This window comes from Oncorhynchus kisutch, linkage group LG17 (assembly GCF_002021735.2).
Source record: "Oncorhynchus kisutch isolate 150728-3 linkage group LG17, Okis_V2, whole genome shotgun sequence".
NCBI lineage: Eukaryota > Metazoa > Chordata > Actinopteri > Salmoniformes > Salmonidae > Oncorhynchus > Oncorhynchus kisutch.
Genome location: NC_034190.2, coordinates 30762598 through 30782571, shown reverse-complemented (window position 1 = coordinate 30782571; position 19974 = coordinate 30762598). Strand labels below are relative to the sequence as shown.

The window sequence follows — 19974 nt, the reverse complement described above, 5'->3', positions numbered from 1 at the left end:
GACTGGACTAATGGGTTGTGGAGGGGGAGTTCTGTCAGTTCACTCTTATATCCCTGTCCAGAAGAGGGAGATCAGTCCGACATGACTTATCCTGACCACCATGACAACTTTACTCACAGCAACATGAACAAGTATGTCTTCCATCACATGTTCTTAGTCATGGGGAAAAGTTCACCTTGACCATTAGTTGAAAATGAAACAACTATGCAAACCTCTTAACCTAGGCACCGAGGTAATACTAGGCCTAACTACTAACACATTTCCAATACCCATCCAAACCACACAGCATTGACATTCCCAGACGCGGCAAGAGCTTTGGAGTGATCGTTGAATAATTGATGGGCTCAATTAGCGTATTACTCACAGTTAAAAGGATACAGACTGGTGTGTAGATGTACAGTGAAAAGTATTAGTACACCAGAAGAGGAGTATCACCTCCCCAGATCTGTGCCTCGACCCAATCCTGTCTCGGAGCTCTATGGACAATTCCTTCGAACTCATGGCTTCGTTTTTGCTCTGACATGAACTGTAAACTGTGGGACCTTGTATAGACAGGTGTGTGCCTTTCCAAATCATGTCCAAACAATTGAATTTACAACAGGGGGACTCCAATCAAGTTGTTGAAACAGTTAAAGGATGATCAATGGAAACAGCACGCACCTGAGCTCAATTTCGAGTCTTATAGCGAATTTAGTTATTTCTGTTTTAATTTTTTGTGGATGTTTGTAATTGTTGATCTTGGGGCCTCCCAAGTGGCACAACGGTCAAGAGCACTGCATCGCGGTGCTTGAGGCGTCACTACCGACCCGGGTTCGATCCCAGGCTGTGACACAACCGGCCGTGACCAGGAGTCTCATAGGCCGGCGCACAATAGGCCCAGCGTCATCCGAGTTTGGGGAGGGTTTGGCCGGGGGGCTTCACTTGGCTTATCGTGCTCTAGCGACTCCTTGTGGCGGGCCAGGTAACTGCAGGCTGATCTTTGTCATCAGTTGAACGTCGTTTCCGCCGACACATGGGTGCGGCTGGCTTCCGGGTTAAGCCGGCGGGTGTTAAGGAGCGTGGTTTGGCAGGTCATGTTTCGGAGAACGCATGACTTGAACTAAGCCTCATCCGAGCCAGTTGGGGAGGGGGGTAAAAATGTTGATCCTAGGTAGATATAACTCTATAACTCTTCGTAACAAATTAACGATTTAACAACATACCTGTTAGTTCATATACGTGAAGACATTGTGGGTATTATAATTTTGTTTAAACTAACAACAAGCAGTTTGAAACCTTAAAGTTATTTGATTTATTCTTTGCGGAATCAGTTAACTATAAACAAACAATTTTGAATTTCACAAATAAACTTCTGATAATTTGTCATTTTACTCCCCTGCTCTTCGCTCCTGCATTGCAGTACAGTCTCTCTCCTTCTTCCCTGTTCTCCCTCTCTCCTTTCTCCCCTCCCTCTCTGTTTGTCCATGTTCCCTGGGAGCCAGCTTTGAGCAGCCATAGCGACGGTTGCAGTCAATAAATCACCTTTCCCCCCCACTGTCAACTCCAGGCTGCTCAGAGATGAGACAATGGCCATTATATCATAAGCACTGCAGAGCCAACCCCCATCTGGCTGGCTGCTTCTGTTGAAACCCATGTAACTACAAAGTCGCAACGTTTCGCTAATCTTAGCTGAATGCTACAGAACAGAGACTAGTATAGCCTCTGCCCCCATTATTGCCAATTCTTGAAATAATGCAACCAAAAAGTCCTAACGTTTTGCTAATGTTAGCTGAGCGTTAGTGTAGCCTCACACCCACTTGGTTAAGCTTTGGGAGAAACCGCCTGGAAGGTTTAGCTATTAAAGTTAGTGAAGCCTCTGCGTCACATAGTTATTTCTGAAGAGCTACATTGAAAAACGGATGGTTTTGGAAAGGTTAAAGTCAACATTGGAGTGCTTCTGGTGCCACTATAAGCACTCATGCTTCGCTTAGTGTAGTACATTTTAATTCATACACAACAGGTTCTAGGATAAGCATTTTCATAGACTAGCTGCATTGACCATCTTCCCTCATTCCCCGATGTCTTTGGCAATGGTAGGGTCAAATTGAATCATCGTTGTATCACTATCTACCTCTTCATTCCACAGGCATTGTTTGACTTCAAGGAATTCCTGGGAGTTTGACGAAATTCAGTCCTTACTGTTTCTATCTATCTATCCTAGTCTTTTCTCTGCACTGACTAAACCCCCCAAAAAACGGATTAAAACAAACTGAAATCAACATGCACAAGAGATCTCTGGGAAAAAGAACAAAACAAAAAATGGGGCCTGTCCCTTTAAATCTCCCCCTGAAGTCACCTGTGTACTGCCTGCCCCCTGACAGTGGAATTTCCCTGGCCCAAACAACAGCTGCTCCCATCGCCTAGCAACAACAGGTTGATGGATGACCCCAAAGACGATAATTACCATAAATCACTCTCTTTCTGCAGAGGACAGGAGAGAAAATGGCAAGGGAGAGAAAACAAAAGTATTGCTCAGATACACCTTTCCATGACCCCTGTTGCATCAGTCACACTTTATTTGGTGAATATTTCCCATGAGGGAGAAAAATTTGTATGAGGCTCCCTAATTGGATAATCACTGGTTGCTGCCCAATCGGCGTGGCCGTAAAAAAAAACGCCGCAGCAAGACCTTTTGCTAGAGTTTCTCAGGAGTCAGAGACAGTATTTCAATGGTTACATTCAGTGAATATAGTCTAAAATGAAACAGGATAAAATTTATTTAAAAAAAAAACTACACTGGAGAAGGAAAGAAAAGAAAACAAAGTGGATTATGAAGGGAGAAAGAAAGTGCAGGGGAGTGAATAGTTGTGTGACTGAGTGAGTGAGTGAGTGAGTGAGTGAGTGAGTGAGTGAGTGAGTGAGTGAGTGAGTGAGGGCCATGACCTCACCAGTTATGTCTGGTTGCACAATAACCCATCAATCAACCCTTCCCTGTACCCTCAGCCTTCCCCTCTATTTTACATGGGCCATCCGCTCTGTACACCGCTGAGGAACAACATGCACACACACAGGACACACACACACACTCTTCCCTGAAACTGACCCCTTGTCTCTGCGGGGAAAACCCACACAGCTTGTGGATGAGTCAGATCAGAGGAAAGACACACACACGCATGCACATACATACACACGCACGCACGTACGTATACACACACACACACACACACACACACACACGCACGCACATACACACACGCACGTACACACAGACGCGTACGGACACACTGATTGCCAAATCGAATTTGCTGATCATATGAGAACATAGTCTACATTCCACAAAACAATGACAACTCCATTAATATCAATGCAAACAACGTGACAGAAAATAGACCTTGTTACAACATAGCATTACTCTGTGTTGTCAAGTTACATAATTTAAACAGTTTAAATGAAGTGTTACTGGAAAGTTAAGCGAGGGAAAAAAAACTAAAAGGGGGTCAAGAAAGAGTAACAATTCTGTCAGCCCACATGGGAGTGTTTGTGCGTGTGTGGGGGGGGGGGGGGGCGTGAGGCCTATTCCTGATGGCCGTGACAGTGAACAGTGAACTGACAAAAGAGGGAGGCAGAGGGGGAACGAGATAGAGCCCCTGAAGGAGGAGACGCACTAAATCACAAACTGGCCTCTCACAGAAGAAACCACGTCACTGGGGATCAATGCCTACATCTCCGATTGTGTGTTTGTGTCATGTTGTGTGTTCGTATCATGTTGTGTATTCACAGTGGTGTGTGTGCGCCTGTGTTGAAATTTCCCAGGGTAGGGACATGACTCTTAGTAAACCATCCATAACAGCTTAGAAGAGAGAAGCAGTAAGTGAAGGAGGGAGCATGGTGAGAGAGAGAGGAGAGAGAGAGGAAGGAGAGAGAGAGAGAGAGAGAGGGGGAAAAAAAGGAAACCATCGCTCAACACAACATAATATCATACTGAGGGCTGACTATGGAACATTTTAGAAATGGCGCCGAAAGAGAACCTTACCGCCCTGGCAATTAAACTTTTGCACAGCTTCTCAAAGTGCCCACCGACCGTGCCACTTATATACCGCGCCACGTGGAAAAACACACACACACCTTACACACTCACACTGTGCCACCCATGAACACATACACCCAGATGGTGTCCACGAATACCGCAACGATATCCACTGCCCCCCTACCGTAATCAATCTCTGCTTTAAAGACACATCCATCGGCAGCAATGTTGATGGGGGTGGTGGGAGGATATAAGAGACAGGGGGGAGACGAGGTAAAATGGAGAAGCGTGACTGCTGGGTTGACCTCGGATAAGTCGGGAAGGGCGATGTGTGTGTGTGTGTGTGTGTGTAGGGAGGGCAGTAGTGAGTGACTTGCATGTGGCATCCAAAATAAATTAGGCTCATGAAGACAAATGAAAAGGGGTCCAGGCGAGTGACTTGGTGGGAGGGATGGAGGGAAGGAGAGGGAGAAGTCGCAGAGGGAGAGGCGGGAGGAGGAGCAGGGTTATGGATGGGTACATGGGAGAGGAAAACGAGAGAAAGAAGAAGGGATAGAGGGATACGTAGAGGATCGAACAGACACTTACTCACTGTGTCCACGTGTATTCTATCTGTGTATCGTACAGACAACCCTTTCTGAGCTCTCCCTCTTTCTCTCTCCCTCTGTCTCTCAGTCTCTCTCCCTCGTTCTCAGGCAGTGTCATGTGCGGTCCAGTCTGTGTAGTTTCCCAAGGCCTGGCCCCTCTATGATAAATGACACGTGTCATTCTGTCAGCCCCTGCCACCGGAGCTGGGAGGCCCCTTAGTGATGTATGACCCAGCCATGCTGGGCTAGAGGAAATCAGGGCCTTTTTGGCAACAAGCACCAAGAGAGCACAGCCCTTTATACAAGACCATGTGTGTGTGTGTTCACAAACTCTGCATGGAGATATTTGAGAACACACACCTACGTAGGAATGTGGTCACACACACACACATAATGAAAAGTTCCACTGGTTCCATTAAACCCTATCAAATCTCCCTCCACCCACCCCAGGGACACTGACTTCATTTAATATGCTGAATATCTCCAAATTGGACTGTTCATTTTACATCTCCTCAAGGGGGAGTGTGAGTGCATGTGTGTGTGTGTGTGTGTGTGTGTGTGGTGCAGCAGAAGCTGTCAGACACACTAGCAGAGGGAGACAAATCATCTTCATGGTCTTTCCAGCTGTTTCCCAAATTTGGTGTGAGGGGGAGAGAGTGAAAAGGCTTCACTTTGAGTTGTGTTGCTTGACGCTTCCCAGAGCCAGATAGCTGACAAACCGTGCCAAGGGGAATGGGACACTGTGGTACCACACACACACACCTGGTCTGTCAACACCCTGCGCAAGCAGGAATAGGAACCGAGCCAGCATCGAAACAATACATAGTACACACACAGAAGACTGAACAAAAGTACAAAAACAATAATAGACTTTGTTTCGATAGAATATATTACTGTGTAATTCATCATTGTAAATAAACAGTGAAAAAAATGCCTTATTGCACCATAACATACAATCTGGTCTACCTGGCAGATCTGAAAGATATCCAAATAAAGGAAGAACGAAAAACAAAATATTTCACTGACAGAAGTCTTTCATCAACCACGTACTGTAGACACATCCACCCACACCTGCCATTTTCTCAGATGTCTGAAAAATGTGTTTCTTAAAAAACAAAAACAGCAAGTTGGCAGACAAAAACACACACACACACACACACACACACACGAGGGATGGGTGTTGTGTGGGACCACGGTGGTAGTGGGGGTCGTGAACTTTGGATGACCTCATTTGATTGGCCGCTGGGCCGAGCTGAGACTCCCGGGGGAAAAAGGGAGAGAGGGAGAGAAAAAAAGAGAGTCATTAAGGAGTGAGTGATGAGTGGCAGGCATGGCTGACCCCTCTCTCTCTCTCTCTCGCCCCTCCCTCTCACTACTTCTTTGTTGCATGTCTTTCTTTCCCTCTATCCTTCTCATGCTCTTTCTGTCTCTCTCCCCTATGCCACTCTCCCACCCAACCTGATCCTCCTTCCCTCACCGTTTGTCGCTCCTCCTCTTTTACATTCTTTCTGCCCTCCCCTCTTTTCTTCCTCTTTACCACTCCACCTCCGGCCTTTTCTCTCCCCCTCTCACATCATGCCGTCTCCCTCTTTTTCTCAGTCTCTTTTTCCTCACTGTCTGCCCCAAGACTTAGACACTCTATCCCTCTGTACAGTAGCGCACGCACACTCGCACGTGGCTAATAGCCCTTCCACTATTGGCAATGAACAGACATCTCTAATTCTCGATTACCAGGTTATCAGTATAATGATCAAGTGCGATTGAACGTCAATCTGCAGAGCAGTGAAACCACACACTTACACAGTGTGTGTTTGAGCTCCACTACATTCCATGGAGAGAGCAGAATCAACGATCTACAAATCACCTTGCATCACATTATGTGATCAAAGGGATGCCCTCAAAGTAACACTATTAATTGGATAAATTATAATTTGTTGAAATCCTACCAAAAACACCTAATTAACATCTATAGTCAACAATTAGCGTTTTAACCTCTAAACCTGTGACCTCAAAAGGCAGACAGATACTGAAGGCGTCAACAACAAACTGGGTCAATGATTGATGGATGATTGACAGTGATCTGGAAAACATGGATGTTTGAGTCAGCCACAATAGTTAGCTAATGTTCAACTTAGCTAATCATTGCCTGACTCTCGCTGTCTCACTCTCTGTGTCAGACAGACAGAATTCAATCATTGCAGATGGCTTGATTAGTTTTCCCCGCTGTGGGAAAGACGAACAGACAGCAGGATTATGAAACAGAGGGATGAACAGACAGGCAACTTGAAAGAGAGTCAGAATAACGGACAAACACGTCTTCAGACAGACTGTATGAGAGCTTGAGTGACAATGCAGACATGAGAAAGAAAGACAGAAAGAAGGACCACACGAGAGATCCAGTGAAAGGGCATACAGACAATTTGAAAGTCTGAGAGTCAGACACAAAAACAAGTCTTCAGACTGACTTTATGAGAGACCAGGTGACAGGGCAGTCATGAGACAGACAGAGGGGGGACTGGGGGCACCCCACCGTTTCCTAAGAAAGACGACTTAGAGCCGAGCTTAGAGCCCCCCAGTGACTGACACTGTCTGAGTCCGCGTCGGATCAAATAAAGCTTGCAGGCAATTTTGGGGCCCACATGTGGCGTCGAACAATCCCACACACTATACAGTAAATTCTTTCCCCAACACCTATGGAGAATCTACAACTAGTATGTATGGCGCTACATGACTATTAAGAGTGTTATGCAAAGGAAATGCACATATACACATGGGTTTGCCAGAGTACAGCATAGGAAACACTCTCTCCTTTTGTCTTCTAGTACATATTTTTCAAAACAGACTTGCTGGCTCTGTCCGGTTACACCGGAGAGGGAAGGGGATAAATAAAGAGAGAATAGTGAGAGAGTATGAGAGAGTAGACAAAACGAGAGAATATGAAAGAGGACCGAGGTAAAGAGATCGGGAGAGATGGATGGATAGAGAGATAGCAATAAAGGAGAGAGAGAGAGAGAGAGAGAGAGAGAGAGAGAGAGAGAGAGAGAGAGAGAGAGAGAGAGAGAGAGAGAGAGAGAGATAGCAATAAAGGAGAGAGAGAGAGAGAGAGAGAGAGAGAGAGAGAGAGAGAGAGAGAGAGAGAGAGAGACCATGACACAGAGAGAGATTGAGTAAGGAGAGAAAAATGGAAAGAGAGAGAGAGGTGAGGATTCAGCAAAAACCCTGGCGTCTGGTCCAGTCTCAAGGACAAACTGTCATCTGTGGGCCGTATCCATTCCCAGATGCAGTATCTTATCTACAGGGCCCAGTAAACTGTTGTCCAAAAAAAAATGATATTCATTGCTTTTCAAAAGACACTTATCGGTTAAATAAACACTCCTTGGAGATAGAAATTCCCCTCCCGACACACAGTCTCATGTGCTGAGGCCAGCTTTTATCCATCACCTCGCAGTAAAAACAGCACCAATTTTTATTTGTCTTATGTCGTGATATACTGTGAACACAGACTTTAAGAGTTGTGGATTTACAGTGCTTTCGGAAAGTATTCACACCCCTTGACTTTTTCCACAGTTTGGTAGGTTACAGCCTTATTATAAAATGTATTAAATAGTTTTTCCCCCTCATAAATCTATAAATACCCCAGAATGACAAAGCAAAAACAGTATTTTAGAATTTGACAATTTATTAAAAATAAAAACAGACATCAAATTTACATAAGTATTCAGATTCCTGACTCAGTACTTTGTTGAAGCACCTTTGGCAGCGATTACAGCCTTGAGTCTTCTTGGGTATGATGCTACAAGCTTGGCACACCTGTATTTGGAGAGTTTTTCCTATTCTTCTTTGCAGATCCTCTCAAGCTATATCAGGTTGTATGGGGAGCATTGCTGCACAGCTATTTTCAGGTCTCTCCAGAGATATTTGATCGGGTTCAAGTACGGGCTCTGGCTGGGCCACTGAAGGACATTCAGAGTCTTGTCCAGAAGCCACTCCTGCGTTGTCTTGGCTGTGTGCTTAGGGTCGTTATCCTGTTGGAAGGTGAACCTTCGCCCCAGTCTGAGGTCCTGAGTGCTCTGGAGCAGGTTTTCATCAAGGATCTCTCTGTACTTTGCGCCGCTCATCTTTGCTTCGATCCGAACTAGTCTCCCGGTCCCTGCCACTGAAAAACATCCCCACAGCTCCAACTCCAAAAAGTTCTGGGACACTGTGAAGTCCATGGAGAACAAGAGCACCTCCTCCCAAGCTGCCCACTGCACTGAGGCTAGGTAACACGGTCACCACTGATAAATCCATGATTATCGAAAACTTCAATAAGCATTTCTCCACGGCTGGCCATGCCTTCCGCCTGGCTACTTCAACCTCGGCCAACAGCTCCGCCCCCCCCGCAGCTCCTCGCCCAAGCCTCTCCAGGTTCTCCTTTACCCAAATCCAGATAGCAGATGTTCTGAAAGAGCTGCAAAACCTGGACCCGTACAAATCAGCTGGGCTTGACAATCTGGACCCTCTATTTCTGAAACTATCTGCCACCATTGTCGCAACCCCTATTACCAGCCTGTTCAACCTCTCTTTCATCTCGTCTGAGATCCCCAAGGATTGGAAAGCTGCCGCAGTCATCCCCCTCTTCAAAGGGGGAGACACCCTGGACCCAAACTGTTACAGACCTATATCCATCCTGCCCTGCCTATCTAAGGTCTTCGAAAGCCAAGTCAACAAACAGGTCACTGACCATCTCGAATCCCACCGTACCTTCTCCGCTGTGCAATCTGGTTTCCGAGCCGGTCATGGGTGCACCTCAGCCACACTCAAGGTACTAAACGATATCATAACCGCCAGCGATAAAAGACAGTACTGTGCAGCCGTCTTCATCGACCTTGCCAAGGCTTTCGACTCTGTCAATCACCATATTCTTATCGGCAGACTCAGTAGCCTCGGTTTTTCGGATGACTGCCTCGCCTGGTTCACCAATTACTTTGCAGACAGAGTTCAGTGTGTCAAATCGGAGGGCATGCTGTCCGGTCCTCTGGCAGTCTCTATGGGGGTGCCACAGGGTTCAATTCTCGGGCCGACTCTTTTCTCTGTGTATATCAATGATGTTGCTCTTGCTGCGGGCGATTCCCTGATCCACCTCTACGCAGACGACACCATTCTATATACTTTCGGCCCGTCTTTGGACACTGTGCTATCTAACCTCCAAACAAGCTTCAATGCCACACAACACTCCTTCCATGGCCTCCAACTGCTCTTAAACGCTAGTAAAACCAAATGCATGCTTTTCAACCGGTCGCTGCCTGCACCCGCATGCCCGACTAGCATCACCACCCTGGATGGTTCCGACCTAGAATATGTGGACGTCTATAAGTACCTAGGTGTCTGGCTAGACTGCAAACTCTCCTTCCAGACTCATATCAAACATCTCCAATCGAAAATCAAATCAAGAGTCGGCTTTCTATTCCGCAACAAAGCCTCCTTCACTCACGCCGCCAAGCTTACCCTAGTAAAACTGACTATCCTACCGATCCTCGACTTCGGCGATGTCATCTACAAAATGGCTTCCAACACTCTACTCAGCAAACTGGATGCAGTCTATCACAGTGCCATCCGTTTTGTCACTAAAGCACCTTATACCACCCACCACTGCGACTTGTATGCTCTAGTCGGCTGGCCCTCGCTACATATTCGTCGCCAGACCCACTGGCTCCAGGTCATCTACAAGTCTATGCTAGGTAAAGCTCCACCTTATCTCAGCTCACTGGTCACGATGGCAACACCCATCCGTAGCACGCGCTCCAGCAGGTGTATCTCACTGATCATCCCTAAAGCCAACACCTCATTTGGCCGCCTTTCGTTCCAGTACTCTGCTGCCTGTGACTGGAACGAATTGCAAAAATCGCTGAAGTTGGAGACTTTTATCTCCCTCACCAACTTCAAACATCAGCTATCTGAGCAGCTAACCGATCGCTGCAGCTGTACATAGTCTATTGGTAAATAGCCCACCCTTTCACCTACCTCATCCCCATACTGTTTTTATTTATTTACTTTTCTGCTCTTCTGCACACCAATATCTCTACCTGTACATGACCATCTGATCATTTATCACTCCAGTGTTAATCTGCAAAATTGTAATTATTTGCCTACCTCCTCATGCCTTTTGCACACATTGTATATAGACCCCCCCTTTGTTTTCTACTGTGTTATTGACTTGTTAATTGTTTACTCCATGTGTAACTCTTTGTTGTATGCTCACACTGCTATGCTTTATCTTGGCCAGGTCGCAGTTGCAAATGAGAACTTGTTCTCAACTAGCCTACCTGGTTAAATAAAGGTGAAATAAAATAAATATAAATAAAAATGGTGATGGTGCCAGGTTCCTCCAGAAGTGACACTTGGCATTCAGATCTTTAGGTGCCTTTTGGCAAACTCCAAGTGGGCTGTCATGTGCCTTTTACTGAGGAGTGGCTTCCATCTGGCCAAGCTACCATAAAGGCCTGATTGGTGGAGTGTTGCAGAGATGGTTGTCCTTCAGGAAGTTTCTCCCATCTCCAGAGGAACTCTAGAGCTCTGTCAGATTGACCATTTGGCTCTTGGTCACCTCCCTGACCAAGGCCATTCTCCTCCGATTGTTAAGTTTGGCCGAAAGGCCAGGTATAGGAAGAGTCTTGGTGGTTCCAAACGTCTTCCTTTCAATGTGGCAGCAATTTTTTTGGTACCCTTCCCCGGATCTGTGCTTCAACACAATCATATCTATGAGCTCTATGGATAAGTCCTTCGAACTCATGGCTTGGCTTTTGCTCTGACATGCACTGTCAACTGTGGGACATAATATAGACCAGTGTGGCCTTTACAAATCAAGTACAATCAATTAAATTTACCACAGGTTGACTCCAATCAAGTTGTAGAAACAGGATGCAATAAAAACAGGATGCACCTGAGCTCAATTTCGAATCTCATAGCAAAGGGTCTCAATACTTATGTAAATAAGATATTTCAGTTTTTTATTTAACAAATTTGTAAAAAGATCTAAAAACCAGTTTTTGCTTTGTCATTGTAGAGTATTGTGTGTAGATTGCTGAGTATTTTTATTTCATCCATTTTAGAATAAGGCTGTAACGTAACAAAATGTGGAAAAAGTCAAGCCGTCTGAATACTTTCCGAAGGCACTATATTTTATTTTACCTTTATTTAACTGGGCAAGTCAGTTAAGAACAAATTCTTATTTTCAATGACGGCCTAGGAACAGTGGGTTAACTGCCTGTTCAGGGGCAGAACGACAGATTTGTCGGTTACTAGTCCAACACTCTAACCACTAGGCTACCCTGCCACCCCATGGTCAATCTGACAGAGCTCTAGAGTTCCTCTGGAGATGGGAGAACCTTCCTGAAGGACAACCATCTCTGCAACACTCCACCAATCAGGCCTTTATGGTAGAGTGGCCAGACGGAAGACACTCCTCAGTAAAAGGCACATGACAGCCCACTTGGAGTGCCCTGTATCCTGAATGAAGGGACAAAAAGATGAGTAGCATCGCAATGTAAAAATCTCGACTCTAACCCTACAAGTAAGTTAGGGAAAACAAAACAAGGGCTTGACACATTTCAAATTAAACTTTTACAAGATGATACAACAACGTCTTGTAAAGTGGCACATATTACTTTTCAGTTAAATGTGTTGTTGTTAGTAGATGTTTCTCCAAGTATGGCAGTTCAGTCACAGATTCGTATGGCTTATTGATGCACCCTGTTGTGTCTGGAAAGCCTTATAGACTGAAGTCTGTAACAAGCCACTGATTAGGGGTTCAACATACTATTTTCACTGGGGCTGGCTAACAGAAATGCACTCAAAGTATTTTGGGACTGGTCTTCGGGACTAAAAGCAATTTTAAATGGAGATTCTCAATTGAGAATGCTTTTTATTGGAGGAATAGATTTAATCTGGGTATGGGATAAAATTAACCTTGCTGACACAGCAATGTCCTCTGAGTGATAGGAAGAGAATCTGATATTTGATCAACGCAGACGTCAAATGAATCCGAAGAATGTCCTCGCACAATTTACTTGGAGCACTAAACTCCAACACCCATCCATCCTTAGTATTTGCGTGCTCTAAGCATGAGGAAACTTATGCCGATGTCATGAAAATTGTCAAGTGTCAATTGGCTGTTCGTGACAGGTGACTTGATTCTATGTTAGCATGATTCCACTAGCTAATATGGAACAATGTTGCCACCGTTAAGTAGTCGTTAATACACGCTACCCTAAAAAAAAAAGCCTCTATCCAGAGTACAAGTGCACACAATGAAACTACTATCTGAAATGGACCTGTATTTCATTCTGCCCCCTCCCTCAGCTTGCCCAAGGGTCTTAAGGCTCCTCAGCATCAAATGTAGGGCCTGTGATATGATAGAGAGTGATTGTTCTAAACCCTGCTGCCTCTAAGGAACTATATATCCACCTAGCAACAAGCTGTAGGACAGTATGTGTGTGTGTGTGCGTGTCCAACATATATCCACCTGGCAACAGGGCAGTGTGCAAGTGTGTGTGTGTGTGTAGTGCAGACATCTAATTAAAGGCTAATAACACTGCATGGGGAGTTACTGTCCCTCGTAAATCAATGGGCAAAATAATTGCTAATACACTGGTTATCGATTAGCGCAGCTAGCTGCCGCCCAACGGCTAATTTTCAATGGGGGGGCTGCGACTGTGGCCACATGTTAACACAGCGACAAGGGTAAAGTGTTATTTCTCTCTCTCACACACACACACAAACACAGCTGGGTTGGGGGGGTGGGTGTAGTAGAAATGACTGGGGGCCTTGGCAGTAATTCTTAATTGACACCTGTCAGGGTAATGGCAGCAGTCACAGCTGCTGGGGGATAATTTCTCCCCACTCCTGTTCATCTGTCACTTTTAATACCTTTTCCTCACAGCCCCCCACCCCCCTTTCTTCCTACATTTTTTTCTTTCTTCCCTCCACTCACCGTTAAATGCACTCTACCACATTAGTGTTCAAAGCCTCTGTTATGGAAATAAAGAAATAATAAAGATGCTTTTTATTTGTATGATTTAGTTTAGTTTAGTACAGATAGACTCAGACAGGAAGTAGGAAACAGGAAGTTGGGGAGGAGCTACACAAGGTTCCAGAATGTAGATTTTTTTTCTGAAAGGCAGTTACAAAGTCGGACATCAGAGAGATGCATTTTGTTTATTTTTAATTGGTCATTCGGATTAAATATAATCAATGCTAAATATGGTCACAAATACTATTTGCTTAAATGTATTGGCTGAAAGTCACTGTCCAAAATATAAAATATAATATTGGCCTTGTGCCACATGCACTAAACAGGCTCTTCACAGTCCTATCAATCTTTTCCTCATAGAACAGTTTGTGAAAACAAAAGAAAAATGAAGAGGTCATACTGTGTCAGTACACAGCGAAATCCAGTTGCTTTAGCTAATTGACAAAGGACTGCCTAACATCATACACCCGCCACAAAAATCCCATGTGTCTGGTACTTATCAGTTAACACCCGGATGACTCTGACACACGTCCACATTCTCAATCACACACAGAAGCCTTGACATAAGCTCAGAGACGACTGGAGTATAAGCCTACAAATGACCCCTATCCTCTAAGGTCAAAGGAAACATTAGAAAGGCGGGGGGAAAAAAATAACATACACATTGCTTTGTAACAATAACACACAACTTCCTCCAAAACACACACACAGAGCGTGGGCTTAGATGGAACCCGTTCAGACAGGGACTCCCCAGAGTACACATTGACCTCAAGAGAGTGTACTCTGGACTTCCACTCTCTCTCCAGGTCATGACTCGCTCTTTCTTTCTTCTTTTTATTTTATCGTCTCGCTCTCCGCCTCAGTCTCACGCTGATAGAAACGAGTGGACAGATGAGATGTCAAGCCACACCGAGGGAGGGGGAGATGAAGAGGAAATACAGCTGCTCCGTTCTCCTTGGATACTATGGTTTCCCATACACGTACTGGAAGACTAAACTGCAGGATTGTAGAAAGTTCTTCATTGTTGTAGGTGTGGAGATTGTGGAAAGATATATATATATATATATATATATATATATATGTGTGTGTGTGAGAGAGAAAGCTCGTTAAACCCAGGGATAGTTTTACCTCGGCGGCGCTGCTCCTGAGGCGGACGCCTTCACACCGCCACTCTCTCGGCGCTCTTTTAATCCAGGCATATTTTCAACACCCTTTCTTTTCCATAAGAGCAGTCATCGATCTTCATTTGTCACTTAACCTCCACGTAGATGAGGAACGGGACTATGTGTGTGGAGGGGTGGGTGTATATATATGTGTGTGTAACTATTTGATTTCCTATAGGCCTACTGACCCCACATGCAAATTGAAACTATTTGCGTTGAGAAATAGGGGGGCAAACATGACTATCGACTTCTAGAGTCAATGTCGACTGTTAATGACACTTTGCATATCTCCGACTATAGCTAGGGTAAAGAGACAGTGGCTGCTACATACAGACACGCACAGACTCACACATACTGTACTACAGCTTAGTTTAAGAGACCTGACAACCTGCAAAGCTGCAGTGCTACCAAAACGTTTAGTCTGAAAACACAGGAAGAGAAACCCCAACAGTACGCAACATAATCTCTGTTCGTAATGGAACACCCGCTTCATAACAAACTGTACAGATGGAAGATAGAAATCAAGCAGCGTAATGCAGGACAATATGCAATACAACATATCCAATGTACTGATGCCTAAACCAGCACATCTTATAACCCTGTTATAGGACACCTGTACAAAACTCATGGAAACTCGGCTTAGATCAGCCATTATCTAGCAGTGTTCGTTTGCCTCGGCGACTTCAACTTGATTAGCCAGATAGTCCTTTTGTCACCTAGCTGCAAGCCCCCCACCCTGAACCCCTTCGAAATAATTGAGTTAATACTGCAACTGGAGGTGTGTGTGTGTGTGGGTGTGTTAGCAAATGTGCCTTGTGTGTGGGGACCTTGGCTAATATCAACTTGATTACATCAAGCCAGCTGCAGAACTTGACACCTTGCTGAATTTGTCAGCATTAATCGGCGGGGCCCTGTCGCTAGATCCGTCAGCATCCCAGATAATTATGGAGTCGTGCTAACGATGCCACTAGCTGCCGCCCGCTTGTCGTCGTACGAAGGGAGGAAGCTTGACTTATTTTTCCCTCCCTCCCTCGTTCGGGTGATAATTAAGAGACGGAGACTCCTTTTCATGTAGCAGGCAGGGTTTGGTTGGGGAGAAAAGGAGGCATAGATCGACATCACAGAAAAGGTGTGTTTTTATTGGTCGCCGTTTCTTGTTTTGGTGTCATTGAGGTGATGATTAAGTATCTGAATATTATGGAGTTTTTCCTGGGTAGGTCTTACCGTGACATTTTACAGTGTAGAGGTATAGAAGAAAATTTTCCTGAAATCAACACATTACAATAAGTGACAAAGGGTATTAGTACTACAAGACAAGGCCTCAATTTCATAACCCCCTTGGAGAGAATATTGGCATTCTGCACTCTTGTGGTACAACATATTTAAGCAGCATTTGCAGGTCAAAGGTTATGTCACACATACGCTCTAGTATGAAAATAACAAAGCTTCTCTGGACCCATTTGTTCAGAAACTATTATATAAAATGACACTCGCGCTACATAGGCTACCGATTTTTTAAAATCTCTGGCTTGAAAATGTATCAAAGTACAGTAAGCCTACCCTGGACTTGCAGGTCACTCCAAATAAGGGTGATAAAACACACCCAAAATGAAAACGAAGCACCCTCCTGAGATCAAACGTCAACAAATGACTGCAGCAAAAGTCGATGCTGCTCAGATTGCACCGCATTGAACGGAACTGCCAAAAGGAACAGATGCAGCCATGTTGTTACAAATGGAGGGGAGATTATGTATAGTTACTGGCCATACTAGACACAAGGTACAGCGGCATCCAAGGGGCTAGAATCCACCACTAAAGCATGGACCTCCATTTTAAAACAGTCGCTTTCAGCTAAACAAAGCTAGTTGCTTTCACATTCTTATTTTCCTGACTGCAGTGTGTGTTTAAGTCAAGATTGTTATTTAACTTTCAATACATGATTTGGGTTGTGTGTGTAAGTGTGGGGTAGTGGTGCTTTTTTCAGTAATGAAGAAGTCTCTCTGTCACACACACTCAAACAAACTATTTTTTGTCACAGTGTTTTGATGGAGACCACCATGTGTCACACAATGGAAATAATGGAAAGACGATGCCTGCCAAGTTTTGATTGACCATTACTGCCAGTGATGTATGTTCCCGTCACAAATCAGACAATTAAATCAATATTCAAAAGCTGGATGGGAGTCGAGCAGGGAGCTGATGGCTTGGTTGAGTGCACAAGCTGCTGGGTCAGATAATTCAGCAGCATTTTGTACATTTCAGTGCATGGTAAAACTAGGCTAAAGCACACAATATAGTCCCCTTTAAGTGTACACATTGGATATGTGCATACTATGTTGAAGTGCATTGCAGTTTACCGGTCCAAAATAATGTCTTTTTGCACAAGGTTATTGAATGCTCCGATTTAGTACATGCATTCACAACAGTCTCAAGCCATTGTATTTATTAGGAGTTGACTGTAGCCTACATGCTTACTGACAAAACCCCTTCCCTTTTGCCCTTTTCATTCGGAACAATTTTTTCACTAGTTTATCCATATCACCTATTTATACCAGAATATCCTCACATTTATATTTCTGCTTTCAAACTGAATTCACAACCCCACAGAGTTAAAAGTAACTCCTTCCCAACCTGCTTAACTTCACATTTCCAAAGTCTGTTTAATATTCTAGAACTGTTTTGTTCAGCAGCAGTCGTTAATGCCTGAACTTCAAAGGAAGATTTCTCATTAGGTGATTGGTGGAAATCCTTGTCAATCATTCCATGTTATAAGAGACAAAGAAAAAACGTCTCCAAAATGACAGGCTCAACTCTGGTCATCTTTCATGATACTTCATGAAAACTCGTTTGTGTGTCAAATACATTTTTGTGCACCTCCCCAAAAATAGAAGGAAAAAAACCGCACTATCAAAGCGGGGGAAAAAGTGTGCATACTGCATAGTCTATATCCTAGAATAGAATCTAGGCTACTCTGAAAAAAGCTCTTTCTATTGTGGGTTGAGTATAGCATTGCATTGGTAAAGAGTAGCCTAGTAAGTCTGGGGGAAAGTTAAAGTTGCTTCTTTGAGGAGGATATTGTCGACGTACTGTAGGTACTCTTAAGAGTATTTGAGTGTTACTTTCTGATCTTGACACGCCCCAGCACCCTCCCTCTGCTTCATCCCTTGTCCCTCCCCCCATGGTCATTAATCGCAAAGTATTTACCCCGCTTGGGAACTTTTCTTTCAATTTGTCTTTTCTCCTGCTCCTCGACAGGGGGAAAAAGTTGTCCATTGAGTGGCTCAAGCTGTCAAGCGCATGCGTGTTTCCATAGTGAATGATTTACTGACGCTTAACAGGAATGAATAGATCAAAGGTAGTCGCATGACAGACGATCAATCAGGCATCAAATCAAGGATGGCAATCCCCGAGTGTAACGCAGAGACTTAAACTACGCGCCAGCGACTAGTTTTTCATGGGTACTTAAAGCCGAAGATATGCTACTAGATCAAACACACGTCCAATTGCATTAGGTATATTATATGTGTTTAAAACTTCAATAGGCCTATGGGTTTTGACAACCTATATGTGAATATGAACCCGTGACAAAAAAAAGAGGAAAGTATTCGAATTAGGCTTAAATACTTTTCTGGACCAAAAAATATATATGTTGATCTCCTTTTGAGTGTAGCTAAATATGTATAACATAGTAAGCTATATTTATGTTTCGAATGTGTGTCTACTTAGGGCTATTTGAAATAAGGATGGGAAAATGCGTCCTTGAGAGTATTTTATGGGAGGGAATTGGGGAAATAGACTTCAGAGTTGTACTTACCTACGGACCGCCTTGGCGCTTGCTGCTTTCTCCTCGGCATGCTGCTGGTAGACTTTCCGCTTGACTTTCATGCAGAGACCAAAATAAAAGACGACCCAAGAGGAAACCAGTATGACGAAACCAAATAAAATAACGTAGTTTTGTCCTTCTCTTCAATAGAATCGGAATAGAAATTTAGATTCCCGTTCTTTTGACTGGCAAAGGAAGTCTAAACGTCAGTGAAAGTATTATTTAAAAAGAAAAAAACATCTTTCAGCGAATGTTTGTCAAATGTGAAGAAACAAATAGCCTGTCTCTCAACAAACTGATGTTTCTCTGGAAATGTTGAGTTGAAAACAGTTTTTATAAAACCTCTGTTTTAGGTTTCAGTCTAGCAGTGGAGAACATGGACATCCGCCAAAAGCTTCTTCAGTCCGCGGAGCTTCCATTAAAAAACAAGGATTCCAACCCCGGGAACGACACTTTATAACAGATTTTCGCGTTGAAAGTAGAAGTCTTTCAATGTATCAAACTTCCACGGCGATGGAGAACGTTCCAAACTGTATTTCCGCACAGGTGCTGTTCCGTGGTTCAATCTCTGCAAGTAGACACAACATGGGATAGAAGGAGATTGGCATTAGAGGGTTATGTCAATCAGTCCGTGTCAGTCATATCACCACGGCATTACAGATCAAATGGCTATGCCGCCAATAGGCTACTCTCCGTCTCCTCGCGCAAACTAAACACCCACAGCTAGGCTCGGATAGCCTATTCCGACGAAGCTCACAAAAACGATGCCCTTTCGGCTTTCATGTGGACAGTTGATGTATTACCGCTCCAAATACTTTTCATAAACAAACGAAACGCCAACAGCTACTCCATGAACCGATACGAATGTGGATTTATTGGTTATTTTTTTAAACTCCACATAGTGAAGCTGGAGTCTCGTCTCCGCAGTGAGAAATATGTACCGGGGATGCGCGACTGATCAGACAGGCTCAACTGATAGACAGACACATCGAGTTGCCTTTCCTGCCTCTCTGTTACTCCACCCCTCTGGAAGCGTCACTCTGACAGTCAGAGCCCACCTGTCAATCTTTTTAATTGTTCTGTTGTTTTCTCTCTATTCTTTTCTATAACAGGATAATAAAACACCTCATGTCCAATGCAATGCTCTGGGAAAAAAATACTCTCCACGTCCATGCATTATGATAGTTGGTTTCACCAAATTCGTTTTGAGTGTATGAGGCTACACGTACTGCATGTCTTATGCTACTGTCCTCATGTTACATGGACTGCAAAATGGAGAGAAATTATCAACACAAAAACACAGAAAAGAACACTGACGGGATATTCTGTATCTGGTCTGATATTCAATTCTCTTCTGAAATTCATTCTTTCATTAACCTTTTAGA

The 19974-nt window shown here is 44.2% G+C and overlaps 1 protein-coding gene across 1 annotated transcript in view; it reads right to left on the bottom strand.

Annotated features, from left to right (window-relative positions):
• Positions 1-19575, bottom strand: part of LOC109907432 (teashirt homolog 1-like) — a 33092-nt gene extending 13517 nt beyond the window's left edge. The window contains exon 1 of the mRNA XM_020505396.2: positions 18581-19575. Coding sequence (XP_020360985.1) covers positions 18581-18620 — 40 coding nt within the window. The 5' untranslated portion in view covers positions 18621-19575. The remainder of the gene's footprint in view (positions 1-18580) is intronic.
• Between the last annotated feature and the right edge of the window lie 399 nt (positions 19576-19974).